Below are 17,524 nucleotides of genomic sequence, written 5' to 3'. Positions count from 1 at the left end.
GTCCTGCAGGAGAAGGGAGAGAAGGGGCTCAGTGGGGCTGGGCGGGAGGGAGGGGGCAGGTGAAGGGGGAGTGGGGCCGGGGGCCGAATGGAGCTGGGGGCAGGTAGGAACGGGGCCGAGGCAGCTGGGAGGCAGCAAGGGCTGCCCCGGCCCGGATGCGGCGGCTCCGTGCCCTGGCCAAGGTGCTCCCGCGAGCGGCCGGGCCCTCCATGCAGGGTGAGAACCCACCCCCGGGGGCCGCGTTTCTGCCCCGGCCCCGTCCAGCCCGGCCTCCCCCCGCCTGCGCACTCACCGCTGGACCAAGCCGGACTGAGGCAGCGCTGCTGCTGGCGCCCCTGATAACCGCCCCGTGGGGACTGGTCCCCTGTGATGTCACAGGCGCCAGAGCGCGTCACAGGCACGCCCGCCGGCCCTGCCCGTCCGGACCACCCTGGCCCAGCCACTCGCAGCTGCCCCTGGCAGCCAAACACCAACCCTGACAATGCACAGAGCCAGCGAGCCGGACAGCACTCCCAGGGTTCTGTTTACCAAGCAGACGGAAGCCCCCCAGACCCTTCCCAAGTATAAAACTGGGCGATGTGACCCATGGATGCTTTGCTCCCTGACATCCTATCCCGTGAGATGGGATCAGCTCCCTTGCTGCTGGCCGCTGCTCTGGTGGTCATGGATGGGCCCTTGTTGCCTTCATGACACTCCGGGATGGGTGATGGTGGAAATTGTGACTGGGAGATGGGGCCTCTCCGTGGCAGGATCTCTCTTCCTGCTGTGCCACTGAGAGAGGACGTTGCTTCCAAAGAGACAATTCCTACGGGTGATGAGGGGGTGCAGGTGGAGTTTTCCCAGTGGGCAGCTCCCACTGCCGATAGAGCACTGGTTTCTCCACGTCCGGCATGTTCAGTTCTGTGGTACCAGCTCCCCAGAGTGTGTCTGGGATCAGCAGATTCTCCACCTGGACCCCAGTGAACACACGGAGACACATCAGCGGTGTCTCTCTCTTGGTCACACTGCAGGTGGAGGTGCCAAGGAGTTTCTTTTCCCATGTGAAATTGCTACCACAGTTGTGAGAGTGTGAGGGGAAAGTAGGGAAAAAATCAGAAGTTTCTTAATGCTTCCCATGGCAGGAAGACACCGCGAGCATGGTCAGCAGCACCCAAGTCTGCCAAGACCTGCTGGCCAGTCCCTTCCACGCCAGCCCAAGGTTGTGAGGGACACAGGCCTTATCTTGCAGGTGCTGATGGTTTGTAGCTGCGTTGTGTTCGTGAAGCAGATACAAGTTTGAGAAGTAGGAGCAGAATTTTCAATATGCGGTTTAAGATTTCAACACATTTCGCTTACTAAGTAACGTGAAACAGACAGTGTATTAAAAATCCCACAACCTTGTAATTCGAAGTGATTGATTCTATTCCAAACGTACTTATAATATAAACCTGCAATTGGGCTCATCCTGTGATGTGCGATGGGTAAAAGACAGCCCCAGTGTCAAGAGGGTGATCCACTTGCGGCCCTCTGCAGATCTTCCAGTGAGAGGAAGGAGTCTCCATGGAAGATCTCCTTCTTCCCTCTGCCATGGCTGTTGGGGAGGCTTAGGATGGGGTTCATGAGGGTGTCTCCATCCTCCCTCCCATCCGTCAGGTGAGCCGCACACCTCCAGTGCTGTGCTGCATGGTGTGGTGGCCAATATCCTGTGCAACGGGGGGAAAGGCAGCATCAAAGGTACGAAAGAAAACCTATGATGTTTCTACTCAGTTACTGCTTTCTCTGAGCACAGCTTGTGGCACATCCTCTTTGGTTTTCAAATGAATCTGATGGAAAGCCGCCTCGGTCTACCAAATGCTCACGAAGTTGTCCGACTTGCCTTTCTCCCCGCCGCTTGTTCACACAATGAAAACAGCCCTGTTGAAGCAGTCAGCTAGCTGAAGATTGCGTTAGCGGGAGAAGGGCAGCACCATAACATGGAAGAGGGGTCGTGGAGAGTTTTTGGCTGTGTGCTATGAATAAGCCAGCGCTTAGGCTAGCACCTGCACGGAGGTTTTTCCTAGAGACACCAAAGACTGAAAGGAAGTAAACAGAAGCTGGTCTGCCCTCAACCCAGGCTGCAGGAGCACCACCGTGGTCGCTGCGCATGAATAGTGTGTGGACAGTGCCCTGCAGCTGATCACCATAGTGGGGGGGGAAGAGTGACTGCAAGTGTAACCAATCATAGCCTGTGCTTGCCGCATGGCCTTTTGGGTATAGAGTATAGAAGGGTTGGAAAAACGTGGTCTGGCGGACATTGATATTCAGTGTTGTTAAGAGTTCATGAAAGGGTATTGATGTTAAATTCATATTGAATTAGACTCATTACTCTCGCCGGCCCGCCCGTTGTGCTCAAAGAGGTCCTGCTGTCAATTTTGCATTCTCCACATTGTCTTACAACAAATGGTAGCAGAGGATGGTTCGCAAAGCAGGATGTCTGGAGCACAATTTACTGCGGTAAGCAGCATTCACAAAGACAGAGCCAAGCCGGGGTGGTAGGAGTGTGTGCTTTGTCCGATGTCAAAAGACAAGCACCAGATGAGCTGACTACTCGCCTTCTACCAAAAAGACCATTTGCCTATAAGCACAAAATTTGGAGCTCGAGGCCACAGCGGCACTGTCGACGAGTATACTCTCTAAGAGAGGTATCGGATCGTCACAGGAAAACCTAATCACATTGATTTTTTTAGCTCTGGAGTGGGGACACTTTGGAGAAATTCCACTTTCGTTTTCCCCAACGGAGTGGGACACCATAAGACTATCAGAGGGGAAGAAGAGAAAGAAATTAAAGCTCTGAGAGAATTGTGGAGAAACGTGTTAGAATCATGAGAAGTAATGAAGTCCGAACAAAGCGCTGCCCTGAGAGCCGCGAGGGCGCTTGTCCCAGAACAAAGCTGGACTGATAAAACTTGTCGGCCAAAAGAGAAGAGGGCCCTGTGGGCTACTCTGTGGGGTCTGCCTGCCGTTCGGGGTGGCCGAGGGGTCCCGGCTCAGCCTACACTCTCGCAATCCGATCTGCGGCGGGAGTTGGAAACTTTGCCGTCCGTAAGCAAAGAACCGGAAGTTTCCCCCTCTGATTCTCTGGGGCAACGTGACAAGAAAGCGGAAGTGCAGCTAGGGGACTGTCCAGATGCGGGAGGCCCTGAGTGCCGCCCTTCACCTACAGCTCCCCCTCTGGCCTGCCCCGAGCCAGACACGCGCCCCTCTCAGACCATCGCGTCAGCCGGGCCGGGCACGGCCAGGCCGCTGGGGTCGGGGTTGCCCCACAACCTGCCTCCACAAACACCTGTGGAAGTTTCTTGTGAGCCTCCTTCTACATCATTGCGCTCACCCCAAGTAGTAGAGCAGTTACTGCAAGAGATTACCAGCAAGCGTGGACAACTTGACTTGCGAATGTCAGATGTAGAGAAAAATAAGAGACAAATAGAGTTTCAAAAACCAGCTTGCCTTCCACAAACAATGCAACCAAGGGTACCTATAGGTTCTACTGACCAACCACAGCCCCGACCTGGCAGATGGTCGGGGGTCATCAAAGATGCCATCTTAGAAGGTGATTGGTCTCCAGCAAAATTAGCCCTACCGCTAATTCGGAATATGAACACCCAGAGAGCGGTATGGGAACCACATGAATGGAAAATTTTACAGCAAGCAAAACAAACAATCACCAACTATGGTATACGTTCAGAAGCGACCAGACAAATACTGCACTGGATTTTTACCGCTGACTTATTGTGTCCCATGGACTGCCAAAATTTAATGTGCTTATTACTAACGCCGGCACAATTCCTCCTGTGGGAATCGGCCTGGTATCAACGAGCGCAGCAAGAAACAGCCAAACACCCCAGTCCAAATGACCCATTAACCAATGTGGTACCGGACGCCTATACGGGTCGTGGACAGTATGCTACAATAGAAGTCCAACTGCGATTTGGTGCTGAAGTTCTCCGGAAAGCTGCACAACTTGCCCTAGATGCTTTCTTAACCTTACCAGGACCCTTAGCTCCCTCATTCAGCGGAATACGCCAAGGCACTACAGAAAATTTCTTGCATTTTATTGACCGGCTACATGAAGGAGTAATGCAAAACCTGGACTTGTCAGAAGAAATGAAAAATCAAATGTTTCGGTTGCTAGCTTTCGCTAATGCAAATTCAAAGACTAAACAAATATTAGCAACTCTGCCCCCGGGATCTTCAGTGGAACAAATGCTAACGCGAGTAGCCAGATCAGAAGAACACCAAAGTGCGGAGGTGATGGCTGCCGCTTTTGAAGGGGTCATGCAGAGATCTCTTCGACAAGTTAGCCAGCAAGTCTCATCTACAATACAACCAGTTGTAGCAGCAATTCAGTGATCTTCGTCCACAAAAAATCGAATTACATACTGATTTACAGACATTAAATGATGAGGGGATGTACAATGGATTAGAAAGTGTGTAGGCATTACTAACAATGATATAGCACCTCTTACTTCACTTCTAAAAGGAGGTGATCCAGCTAAGCTCAAATGTCTTTCTGATATTATACAAAAGGTACAGAAATATTGGTCTAGCCAAAGACTTTCTGATCGACCAATTTCTCTTCTTATTAACAATCTAGAACATCCATGTGCAATCATCTGCCAGTGGCAAAACAAAGACGGGGAATTCCCCATAGATCTTGCTACAGATTCTTCCTTTTGTGCCACTGTCAGATTGAAAACAGAAAATGATTTATGATTATTAGAATGGCTTTTTCTCAGTGTCCAACCAGAATTCAGCATTCAACCAAGACCAGAAGCCGTTGGAGAATTGATTCGAAAAGGAAGATCTCGAATAATAGAAATTAGCGGTCAGGAACCAGATGACATCAGTATTCCGATAAATGGAGCCGATTTAGAATGGTGGCTGAGAAATTCGGTGCCTATTCAGAATGCATTCTTAGGATTTATAGGCAAGGTACCTTCACGACAACCAAAAGGGAAGCTATGGCAATTTCTTAGAACAAATCAGTGGTTAGAGAAGCAAAGTAAAAGCAAAACCTGCTGAAGGGCTTACAGTATATACAGATGCAGGAAAACGAAGACACCAGGCAGCATGTGTCTGGCAAGAGAATAGTCAGTGGAAACAGCATTTAATTGAAGGTTCAAAAGAGGATTCATTGCAGACTATAGAGCTCACGGCAGTAATATGGGCCTTAAATAATTGGCTGAAATCTGCTTTAAATGTTGTCACAGATTCTTTGTATGTAGCAGGTGTAATACCCCGAATGGAAAATGCTCTGTTAAGACAATAAAATAATCCTCGATTAGGAAAATTGTTTGTACAGTTGAGAGCTATTTTAAATCAAAGAAAAGAACCCTGCTGTGTGATTCACGTTCGTAGTCATCAATGGAATCTTGGTCTAGGTGAAGGAAATCAAATTGCAGATAGTTTAGTAAGTTCAGTACAGCACATGCCTCCAACAGATAAATTCCAACAAGCAAGACAAAGTCATGAGAACTTTCATCAAAATGCCAGAGGTCTGCAAAGACAATTCGATTTAACTTTAAATGAAGCAAGAAGTATTGTACAGGCATGTCCTCAGCGTGGAGGCCAGATGTTAGGTATAGGAATCGGTGTCAATCCTCGAGGTTTAAAAGCCTTAGAAGTATGGCAAATGGATGTGACACATGTGCCAGAATTTGGAAGACTTAAATATGTGCATGTCACAATTGATACTTTTTCAAAAATGATATGGGCTACTGCTTTACCAGGAGAAAAAGCACAACATGTATGTAAACATCTCACAGCTTGCTTTGCTGTAATGGGTGTCCCAGAAAAGATTAAGACAGACAGTGGCCCTGCCTATGTTAGCCAGAAAGTTAGAACTTTCACATCAAATGATTAAGGGGTATTTGAACAAACAGAAGCAGGAAGAGTCAGATTGTCAACAGCGCTTATCAAAGGTGTTGTTTACCTTGAATTATTTATGTTTAACTGGAGATCATGAGGAGCCTCCTGTGATCATTCATCATTATCAGATCAGACTAGGAAGGAAGAACACTTTACCGGAATTCGTGGTGAGATATCGTGATCCCACCACTGGAATGTGGAAGGGACCAGTACCTGTTATTTTTAACGGTAGAGGGTACATGCGTCTCTCCACAGATCAAGGTCCATTGTGGGTTCCAAGCCGAGCAGTAAAGCCGGAGTTGAAACAAATTCAACCGAATCAACTCCCTGCAACAGAACCTTCGGAGGACACAGAGTGAGGCGTAACCTTTGCATTAATTTAGCTGTGACATGTATGTGTAATGTAGTTATATAAGTAGGCCTTTAAACACCACTACCTTCTGAGTAAGTTTATCAACACCCAGCACATCGCTTGTTACATGCTAAATAGGAGTACCATTAAACCAAAGTTCTTGAAATTTGTTTAATCAATCCATTGTGATATTTAAACGGCAATAGAATACCTCAGGTTTACTAAGAATCAAAATATTAGCGCATGGTTTGACAACCATGACAATTGCAATGATCGCCTTTCCGTAGGGCCAGAGCCACAGGAAATCAAACCGATTGATTTTTGGTTTAAAAAGTTTAACAAATTGGCTTGGCCTAGGAGGGTGGATTAAGAGTTTATTGCAAAGTGCATTGTTTATGTTGATTGTTGTTGTAATTGATATGTTATGTATAAGTTGTTTTCTATCACGTATCAAAGAGGAGTTAGAATGCATAGCTAAGCAAGCCTGGCTTGTCCAAAAAGAAAAAAAAAGAAAAAAGTAGGAATTGTGGAAAGTTTTTGGCTGTGTGCTATGAACAAGCCAGCGCTTGGGCTAGCACCTGCACGGAGGTTTTTCCTAGAGACACCAAAGGCTGAAAGGAAGTAAACAGAAGCTGGTCTGCCCTCAACCCAGGCTGCAGGAGCACCGCCGTGGTCGCTGCGCATGAATAGTGTGTGGACAGTGCCCTGCAGCTGATCACCATAGTGGGGGGGGAAGAGTGACTGCAAGTGTAACTAATCGTAGCCTGTACTTGCTGCATGGCCTTTTGGGTATAGAGTATAGAAGGGTTGGAAAAACGTGGTCTGGCGGACATTGATATTCAGTGTTGTTAAGAGTTCATGAAAGGGTATTGCCCTGCCGGCAATTTTGCATTCTCCACATCGTCTTACGACAAGGGGTGATACAGGGTGACATTTACTCAGAGTGTCCTCAGGGATATGCACATGCTCAGCACATTCTCCACCAGATGTTTCCTCATCCAGGCATGCTGCAGCTCCACATGGTTGCAGGGGTCTCTTGCCAGCACCTGCTCCACGATGCTCAGATCGAGGTGGAAGGCATGGCCAAGGGCAGGATGCAGGGGCACAAGCAGGAGGTAGACAGCATGGTTCCCATGAGGATTCCAGCCTTCAAAAGTGCTGCGCGCCTCAAAGACTGGCTGCAGTGTGAGGAAGAAACTATTGAAGAAGAGCAATCTGAAAACATGAGGGAAGTCACCGCTACTTCCTCTGCCACCTGGCACTTGCTGGCCATGTTCCGCACTGGATACTGAATGTGCTTTTGAGGAACCATGCTCAAATGACTATCATCACAGGGATCTTCTACACTTTCCTCTTCCTCGTGTTGCTCAACCCTGTCTCCTCTTCCGTTTCCTGCGCTGTGTTGCTGCTGGATCTCTCCTCCTCATTAATACCGACACAGGCACAGCTCCTTTTCTCTAGTCGCCAGCAGAGCCCAAAGAGCAGGACAAAGACTAGACCTGCCACTGCTGCAAGGCAGAAAAGCACAGTCTCCCAAGGCCACGCCGCTCTGCTCCTGCGTCCTCTGCTCCCTCTGCTGCAATGGATGGACCACCTTCCGGAGGCTGATGAGTTATTCTCATTGCCCTGATGAGGAAGCATGGACGCAAGGAGGAGCCTGATTTACAGAATCAGAGAGACCACAGCCCATCCCATCAGGTCTTCTGCACAACGCTCCCTGACTCTGTGGCAGCTGAGCAGTCAGCACCTTATGCCCACGATCCCCACAAAAGTGATGCAAGCGCTCACAACACAACCTTTATTCAAACACAACACTTATGGGCAGCTTAGCTCATGGTAAAGCTCCCAGAAGGAATGGAATGGACGCTGTTGAAGAGAGAGAGAGGGCAGTTGCTGTCCGTGTGGTAATGGAGTCCCTGTCACAAGACTCCTCTTGATGGCCTCTTCAGCTGCATCGTGTCCCACTCCGCAGGATGCGCTTTTGCTGGGCAGGAAAGGTGTGGCACCCTTTCCTTTCCTTCCCTTTCCGTGCCCTGCATTCTCCCCTCTTTCTTCTTCCTGGAAGACACGGTCGTCTGCCAGCAGCTGTGACCTGCGCAGACACAGCTCTGTGCAGGATGGCTTCTTTCAGCGTCCGTCGAGAAGCATCCTATGAACCCGACTACGCAGCTCCTCAAACTCGAGCTTTGCGTGCTCAGAGGCGTAAGGATTCTGCGTCAGGTGCTGGAAGAGGTTGAAGGGTTCAGCCATTCGCAATTCCAGGGGCAAGATGATCTCCTCAGGCACATTCTCATTGCCAATGAAGAAGTGGTTCAGGCGTCTCTCGTACAGACATCTCTGCAGGTAGAGCAGGATGTCATTCAGCCATTCCCAGAAATACCTCCTGTGCCAGGGTGACAGCGGCATGGTGGTCAGCACGTGCATCATAACTGTCTTCAGCGTATAGGTGGAAAAGTCTCTGCCCAGCAGGCAGCGGACGCAGAGCTGCAGGCACCTGAGGTAGCAGGTGTCAGGATGTGCCTTTCTGGCAATATACCTGAAGAACTTCATCTCTGCCACAGCATAGGTCTCTGGCCACATCGTGCTTGGAGTGTAGGCAGCCTCTGTATACTGGCTGCTCACAAAGATGTCCGAGTCGCCTTCTTGCACCCCAAATATCAACTCAAATAAAATCCTTTTCCCCCGGCGATTTGTCACACAGAATTTGCAGGAGCGGTCAGAGGGCAGCACTGTTAGGCGGCGTATGCCTGAAAGAGGCAGAGCCCTCCAGGAACGTCTCACGAACATCTGGAAATAGCGCGCAGTTTTCTGCACATCTAGGTAGGAGGCAGTGCAGAGGTCGTCTAGGATGCTGAAGCCTGCATTCCTCCCGTGCTCTTGCTCGGGGTGGTGGAGGAAGCAACGTGTCTCTCCTGCCGGCTGCTCCATCTCACAGGTACACACCAACTCCACACGGATGCGGAAGTTCCTCATTGGCCACACGCGGCCCGGCTCCAGGTGGAAGATGTGTCCATGGGGAGGCTTCAGGGGCAAAATCAGGCGGTAGGTGATGTCTTCCTCACGGGGACTCCAACCTTCAAAGGCACTGCCCACCTCGATGGCTTTTTCCAGCACTGGGAAACAGGTATTTGAGAAGATATACTGGTAGACACGGATGAAGATTTCCATAAAGCTCGTCACAAACTTGCAATCTCTGTCCAGGTGCCGAACCGGCCACGGCATGTCCTCCTCAAAAAACCTTCCCAGGTCATTTGCATTATCATTCGCTTCTTCAGCTTCATCTTCATCATCATTCTCTTCATCATCTCCATCTTCGTCTTCGTCTTCATCATCATCCTCTTCTTCATCTTCATTTTCATCATCATTCTCATCTTCATCTTCATTCTCATCATCATTCTCTCCTTCATCTTCATTTGCATCGTCGTTGTCTTCGTCAGGTTCATTGGCATCATCACGCTCTTCTTGAGCTTCGTTTGCATCATCATTGCCTTCTTCGTCTTCATTTGCATCACCATTCTCTTCAGCTTCATTTGCATGATCACTTGCTTCTTCAGCTTCATTTGCGTCCTCATTCTCTCCTTCCTGTTTCTCCTTCTCCACCTTTTTACCAGAGCTCTCCTCTTCTGTCTCTGGCTCACGGCTCCGTTTCCTGAGACACCAGCAGAGCACAAAGAGCACGACCAGGAGTGCAGCAAGGGCCCAGCACAGCCAGTGTTGCAAGGCAGAGAGGAGCAGGGGTGCCCAGGCAAAGCCACTCTGCTCCTGGATCCTCTGCTCGCGGCTCCTCTCCTCTATCTCCTGCCACAGCCGAGTCATCTCCCGTTTCAGCATCTGCGCACGCTGCTCCATGCGCTCGTGTGTCTCCTCATCCAGGTCATAGCCCACCAACTGCACGTTGAGGGTAAGAATTTGAAAAAGCCCGACGAAAATGTCCAAGAGAGCCATGTCCTGCAGGAGAAGGGAGAGAAGGGGCTCAGTGGGGCTGGGTGAGAGGGAGGGGGCAGGTGAAGGGGGAGCGGGGCCGGGGGCCGCAAGGAGCTGGGGGCAGGTAGGAACGGGGCCGAGGCAGCTGGGATGCAGCAAGGGCTGCCCCGGCCCCGGTGGCGGCGGCTCCGTGCCCTGGCCAAGGTGCTCCCGCGAGCGGCCGGGCCCTCCATGCAGGGTGAGAACCCACCCCCGGGGGCCGCGTTTCTGCCCCGGCCCGGTCCAGCCCGGCCTCCCCCCGCCTGCGCACTCACCGCTGGACCAAGCCGGACTGAGGCAGCGCTGCTGCTGGTGCCCCTGATAACCGCCCCGTGGGGACTGGTCCCCTGTGATGTCACAGGCGCCAGAGCGCGTCACAGGCACGCCCGCCGGCCCTGCCCGTCCGGACCACCCTGGCCCAGCCACTCGCAGCTGCCCCTGGCAGCCAAACACCAACCCTGACAATGCACAGAGCCAGCGAGCCAGACAGCACTCCCAGGGTTCTGTTTACCAAGCAGACGGAAGCCCCCCAGACCCTTCCCAAGTATAAAACTGGGCGATGTGACCCATGGATGCTTTGCTCTCTGACATCCTATCCCGTGAGATGGGATCAGCTCCCTTGCTGCTGGCCGCTGCTCTGGTGGTCATGGATGGGCCCTTGTTGCCTTCATGACACTCCGGGATGGGCGATGGTGGAAATTGTGACTGGGAGATGGGGCCTCTCCGTGGCAGGATCTCTCTTCCTGCTGTGCCACTGAGAGAGGACGTTGCTTCCAAAGAGACAATTCCTACGGGTGATGAGGGGGTGCAGGTGGAGTTTTCCCAGTGGGCAGCTCCCACTGCCGATAGAGCACTGGTTTCTCCATGTCCGACATGTTCATTTCTGTGGTACCAGCTCCCCGGAGTGTGTCTGGGATCAGCAGATTCTCCACCTGGACCCCAGTGAACACGCGGAGACACATCAGCGGTGTCTCTCTCTTGGTCCCACTGCAGTTGGAGCTGCCAAGGAGTTTCTTTTCCCGTGTGAAATCGCCACCACAGTTGTGAGAGTGTGAGGGAAAGTAGGGAAAAAATCATCTTTGTAGCCACCCTAGTCTCCACACCATGTCCCTATGGTATGAAGTTGTTGCCTGCAGTCAGCTGTGAGCCTCGCAAACACAGCTCTGGGCATGAAGAGCTCTTTCAGAGCCTGTCTGGTGATGAGCAGTCTCGTGAGCGATCTCGCAGCTCCAGGTCATGGTGAAGCTCCAGCTAGCAACAGAGCCACGATAGCCACTTGTTGACTCCCCCCCTCCTCCCATCCCCAACGAGGGGAGAGACGTGAAAGGGAAGGGAGAAACTCGTGGAAATGAAACAAACACAGTTTAATAAAATAGCAAATGGAGGGCAGATTTTTGCCTATTCAGAAGTCTAGTTCAGAGCATACCCTGGGAAACAATGCTTAAAAACAAGGGGGCCCAGGAGGGTTGGACATGCTTCAAGCAGGAGGTTTTGAGTGCACAGGAACAGGCTATACCAGTGTGCCGAAAGGCTAGCCGGATTGGAAGACAACCGGCTTGGCTAAACAGGGAGATTCTGAATGAAATCAGAAATAAAAAGAGACTTTACCGACTGTGGAAAAAAGGGCTGGCTACTTATGAAGAATTTATGGAAATAGCTAGATCATGCAGGAAAAAAATCAGGGAAACAAAAGTGCAATTTGAAGTTAATTTGGCCAATTCTGTCAGGGATAATAAAAAGTCCCTCTTCAAATATGTTAACAACAAAAGGAGGGGCAAGGAAAACCTCCATTCTCTGTTGGACTTTGAGGGAAATGTAGTTAACAAAGATGAGGAGAAAGCGCCTCAGTTTTTACCAGTAAGACAGGTGGCCCTCAGGACAACTCATCTCTGGAGGTGGTCAACAGAGATTGGAAGCCAAACAGGCCCCTTGTATTCCAGGAGGAAATAGCTGGTGATTTACTGAGCCATCTGGATCCTCACAAGTCTATGGGACCAGATGGGATCCATCCTAGGGTGATGAGGGAGCTAGCAGAAGAACTTGCCAAGCCTCTCTCCATCATCTTCCAACAGTCCTGGCTCACTGGGGAGGTCCCATATGATTGGAAATTGGCCAATGTTACCCCAGTCCACAAAAAGGGCTGCAAAGCTGACCCTGGCAACTACAGGCCTGTCAGCCTGACCTCAGTGCCTGGCAGGGTTATGGAGGAGATCATCCTGAATGGAATCACACAGCACCTTCAGGATGGACAAGGGATCAGACCCAGCCAGCATGGGTTTAGGAGAGGCAGGTCCTGTCTGACAAACCTGATCTCCTTTAATGATCAGGTGACTCACCTGGTGGCTGAGGGGAAAGCCATGGATGTGGTCTATCTGGACTTCAGCAAGGCCTTTGACACTGTCTCCCATAATATACTCCTGCAAAAGCTGGTAGCCCATGGCTTGGACAAGTGCACTCTACGCTGGGTTAAGAACTGGCTGGAGGGCCGGGCCCAGAGAGTGCTGGTGAATGGGGCTGCATCTCGCTGGTGGCCAGTCACTAGTGGTGTTCCCCAGGGGTCGGTGTTGGGTCCAGTCCTATTTAACATCTTTATTGATGATTTAGATGAGGGGATTGAGATCATCATCAGCAAGTTTGCTGATGACACCAAGTTGGGAGGGAGTGTCGACCTGCTGGAAGGCAGGAGGGCTCTGCAGAGGGATCTGGACAGACTGGAAAAATGGGCTGATTCCAATGGGATGAAGTTCAATAAGGCCAAGTGCCGGGTGCTGCACTTTGGTCACAACAACCCCCTGCAGCGCTACAGGCTGGGCACAGAGTGGCTGGAGAGCAGTCGGACAGAAAGGGACCTGGGGGTACTAATTGACAGGAAGCTCAACATGAGCCATCAGTGTGCCCAGGTGGCCAAAAAGGCCAATGGTATCCTGTCCTGTATCAAAAATAGCGTGGTCAGCAGGACAAGGGAAGTGATCCTTCCCCTGTACTCTGCATTGGGGAGGCCACACCTGGAGTATTGTGTTCAGTTCTGGGCCCCTCAGTTCAGGAAAGACATTGAAGTGCTGGAGTGAGTCCAGAGAAGAGCAACAAGACTGGTGAAGGGACTTGAGCATAAGACCTATGGGGAGAGGCTGAGGGAGCTGGGGTTGTTTAGTCTAGAGAAAAGGAGGCTTAGAGGTGAGCTCAGCACTCTCTATAACTACCTGAAGGGAAGTTATAGCCAGGTGGGGATTGGTCTCTTCTCCCAGGCATCAGCAATAGGACAAGGGGGCATGGGCTTCAACTCTGCCAGGGGAAATTTAGGCTGGATATTAGAAAGAAATTCTTTACAGAGAGAGTGGTCAGGCATTGGAATGGCTGCCCAGGGAGGTGGTGGACTCGCCGTCCCTGGAGGTTTTTAAACTGAGATTGGACATGGCACTTAGTGCCATGATCTAATAAACGGACTAGAGTTGGACCAAGGGTTGGACTTGATGATCTCTGAGGTCTTTTCCAACCCAGTCGATTCTGTGATTCTGTGAAATTATCATTGTCACGGTGGCACCCTGAGGTTAGTTTAAGGGACAACAGGGTCCAAAACAACTTTTATTAAACCAGTAAGATACAGCGTTTTAGCACTCCAAAGTGACTTAAATAAAGGTTCGGATATCAGTTCAGGAAAATTATTAAGGGGCAGCAACTACTACAACAGGCGGTCCAGAGAGTGCATGCACGTGGCTTCACTCAAAACAATGCAGGAGCCGTCCCTGAGTCCCAGAGAAATACACACTTGCCTAAACACGGTGTAGGATTATTTTTACTTACACCCGTGGTGGCGAGGCAAGCGCAGTCTCCATCCCGGGGGGCTCTCGGCGGCAGCATCTTGCTCGTGCTCCGAGAGACCCGTGACAATGGGCGGAGTCTCGATGAGAATCCCATTTCTATTGGCTGATCAGATCTGACTTTAGGCATTCCAGAAGCTTCTCTGCACCCCCACACTGGCTGTGGGTGCCCCTGAAGCCTCCAAACATCCCCCACACTGGCCGCAGGTGCCCAGCGGCTGACTGATGCCTGCTGAAGGAGGGAGGGGGAGAGAGGAGGGTTTGCATTCTGCCAGAATCAGTAATACACCACTAGTAAAAATAATGTCTATAAAATGGAAATAAAACATAAAAGGCAACCAGTGCAATTCCTCTTGAACTCTGTCTGCACCGAGCAGCCCATCCAAGGAAGCAGCACCCTCGTCCAGAACAAGTGATCCCAGAGAGAGAAGAGAGAAAGAGGCAGAAAGGCCCAGAGGCCTCTGCAAAATGGCAGAATGGCAAAAGACTGAAATAAAGAACCTCCCAACCAGAACTCCTCCAAACAGGTCTCCGTCCCAGCTCTGACACTAGCCGGAAGATCCCGATTCTCCTTAAATAGGAAGCATGATGCTAATAGCATGCAATGGCCTAACTGATCAGACTGGATGCTGGTCTGCCCCATGTGTGCCCCTTTCCTGGTGGCCTTGGTTCTAGTGCGGGCAGTGGGTGGCTCAGCTTTGCTTGCCCTCCTTCTCCTGGATCCTGCCTGTTACGCAGTGCTCTCAGTTCTCTATTCCAGGACAATCTCTTCTGCATCCTGGACCCTCTTTCACCTCTGTGAAACCCCCCAGTATCTAACATCATAGATAAGTACCTGTAGGAACAGCAGCTCTGGGGGTGTTTAGATCAAGAATGAGGCAGAATTTTCAACATGTGGTTTAAGATTTCAGCAAATTTCGCTTACTAAGTAACGTGAAACAGACAGTGTATTAAAAATCCCACAACCTTGTAATTCGAAGTGATTGATTCTATTCCAAACGTACTTACTTAAGCTCAATGATTAATATAAACCTTCAATTGGGCTCATCCTGTGATGTGTGATGAGTAAAAGACAGCCCCAGTGTCAAGAGGGTGCTCCACTTGCGGCCCTCTGCAGAACTTCCAGTGAGAAGGAGGAGTCTCCATGGAAGATCTCCTTCTTCCCTCTGCCATGGCTGTTGGGGAGGCTTAGGATGGGGTTCATGAGGGCATTTCCATCCTCCCTCCCATCCGTCAGGTGAGCCACACACCTCCACTGCTGTGCTGCATGGTGTGGTGGCCAATATCCTGTGCAACGGGGGGAAAGGCAGCATCAAAGGTACGAAAGAAAACCTATGATGTTTCTACTCAGTTACTGCTTTCTCTGAGCACAGCTTGTGGCACATCCTCTTTGGTTTGCACACAAATCTGATGTTTTTCTATGTGTCTTTTGTTCTCACCTTTTATTTAGTGTCTGGCTTTTAAGTATTTATAGAGAAAAACAAAATAGTGCTTTTCGATGTTAATAAGCAAAGTAACATGGAACATATTAGCATGTACTGGTTTTTCATTACACTGAAAATCAACTCTTTGGTCTTTGTGCTTCATTGTCAACTGCAAGGAATAATTAACATTGGAAAAAGAATGAATAACATTATAAGGAGCAGTGCAGCTGAGATTTCTTGTCTCATTTGCAATTATGCCTGAAGGTAACAGGATCACATAGCAGGCTGAGATCCTGCATAACCAGTTAAAGACACTTTAATGCAATAGGAATAGAAAAAGGTTATGGTGAAGACTTAGGCAAAGATGCCAGTCATGAAGCTACTTCTGCTTTTGCATATTACAGTCAGTGTAGCACTCCCATTTCGGTCTGTGCATCGAGCCACAAATAAGTTCAATTACACACACACACACACATACACACACACACACACACACACACACACACACACACACACACGTGCGGTGCTCTACTGTTCTTATAACACCTGAGGAGTGCACAGAGAAAAGGTTCCTCTTGCAGGTTTGTTCTGGCTTACATTTCAAGCACCGCTTTCTCTTCCTCCTCACCCCACCCCCATCCTTTAACTTCAGTATAATAAAGGCTGCGGATTGGTATTCATGAGTATGATCTTTCCCATTCTCAAAGTAACTAATTCCACTGCATGCAATTAGATTGTCTCAAGAGGAAAACAGATGAAGAAGAAGCCCCTGTGCAATACTTAAGATGTGTATTAAGACAACTTTGGCATTGGAACTTATTTTAGCTGTAGTTGTGTCATATGAATTAGTCTTTCAACCAGGTTGCTCATAAAATTAATCTTAAGGGTAATGCAACTGTTCAGAGCCAGACTACACTTTGAAGACACGAGGAAGAAATTTTTTACAATGCGGGTGGAAAAATTCTGTCAGAGATTGCTGAGAGAGGTGGTAGATACCTCATCCCTGAAGACATCCCAGGCCAGGCTGGATGGGACTCTGAGCAACCTGATCTGGGTGAAGATGTCCCTGCTCAGGGTAGGCATTGAACTAGAGGACCTTTGAAGCTCCCTTCAAACCCCAACTATTCTATGATTCTATATCTTAGAGACTAGAAGACCTGAAGAGTCGCAGATGTGCTGGGGAGGCATGTTCAGATCAATATCTACCCTTTTCCCCTCCAGTCTCTCTGTAGTGAATATTGAGTCCCAATAAACTTGGAGGGGAAAATAGATAATTCTAGGCTGCACAGACTTGAAGCACAATTTTTTTAATGAAAGGTGCTGACTGCCCATCCTGTTTATGGCAGTGATGCTTGTAGTTCATAGAGCCTCATGGTCTGACTAGCAGCCTGCATGGGGCACACTCAAATCCTGCTCCTCCTCTTCCTCCACCTTTATTCCAATTCCTGGGTGCTCCAGACTGGAGAAGGGCAAAGGGCAAAGTGGGAGCTGCAGCCCAGTGCATGGTCAGTATGTCTGCAGATGACACCACGTTGGGTGGGATTGTTGATGTGCATGAGGGTAGAAAGGCTCTAGAGAGAGATCTGGACTGGCTGGATCTATGGGCCGAGGCCAGCTGTAGGAGGTTCAACAAGGCTGAGTTCTGGTCCTGGACTTGAGTCATAACCACCTCATACAACACTATAGGCTCAGGAAAGAGTGGCTAAAAGCTGCCCAGCAGAAAAAGACATCGACAGCTAGCTGAACATGGGCCAGGAGCGTGCCCAGGTGGCCAAGAAGGCCAACAGCATCCTGGCGTGTATCAGCACTACAGTGTCCAGCAGGATGAGGGAAGTAATCATCCTCCTGTACTCGGCCCTGCTGAAGTCACACCTTGAACCCAGGGGCCAGTTTTGGGTCCCTCACTACAGGAAAGACCTTGAGGTGCTAGAGTGAAATCAGAGAAGGGCAATGAGGCTGGCGAAGGGTCTGGAGCACAAGTGTGATGGGAGCAGCTGAAGGACCGGGGGGGGTTCAGCCTGGAGAAAAGGAGGCTGAGGGCAGACCTTATCACTGTGTCCAGCTGCCTGAAAGGAGGTTGTGGC

General features: G+C 50.0%; 1 protein-coding gene across 1 annotated transcript; it reads right to left on the bottom strand.

The window, feature by feature from the left end:
- Positions 1-8,362: 8,362 nt before the first annotated feature.
- LOC309451441 (inositol 1,4,5-trisphosphate receptor-interacting protein-like 1) lies at positions 8,363-10,180 on the bottom strand (the record flags this gene model as incomplete). Its single annotated transcript, XM_082075120.1, has 2 exons — positions 8,363-9,582; positions 9,691-10,180. 2 exons carry the CDS (start codon positions 10,178-10,180, stop codon positions 8,363-8,365), a joined length of 1,710 nt encoding a protein of 569 aa, XP_081931246.1.
- Between the last annotated feature and the right edge of the window lie 7,344 nt (positions 10,181-17,524).

Source organism: Streptopelia decaocto (genome assembly GCF_964273445.1).
Source record: "Streptopelia decaocto genome assembly, chromosome: Z".
Classification (NCBI taxonomy): domain Eukaryota; kingdom Metazoa; phylum Chordata; class Aves; order Columbiformes; family Columbidae; genus Streptopelia; species Streptopelia decaocto.
The sequence above is the reverse complement of the archived record's forward strand: the minus strand, read 5'-3'. Positions and strand labels throughout refer to the sequence as shown.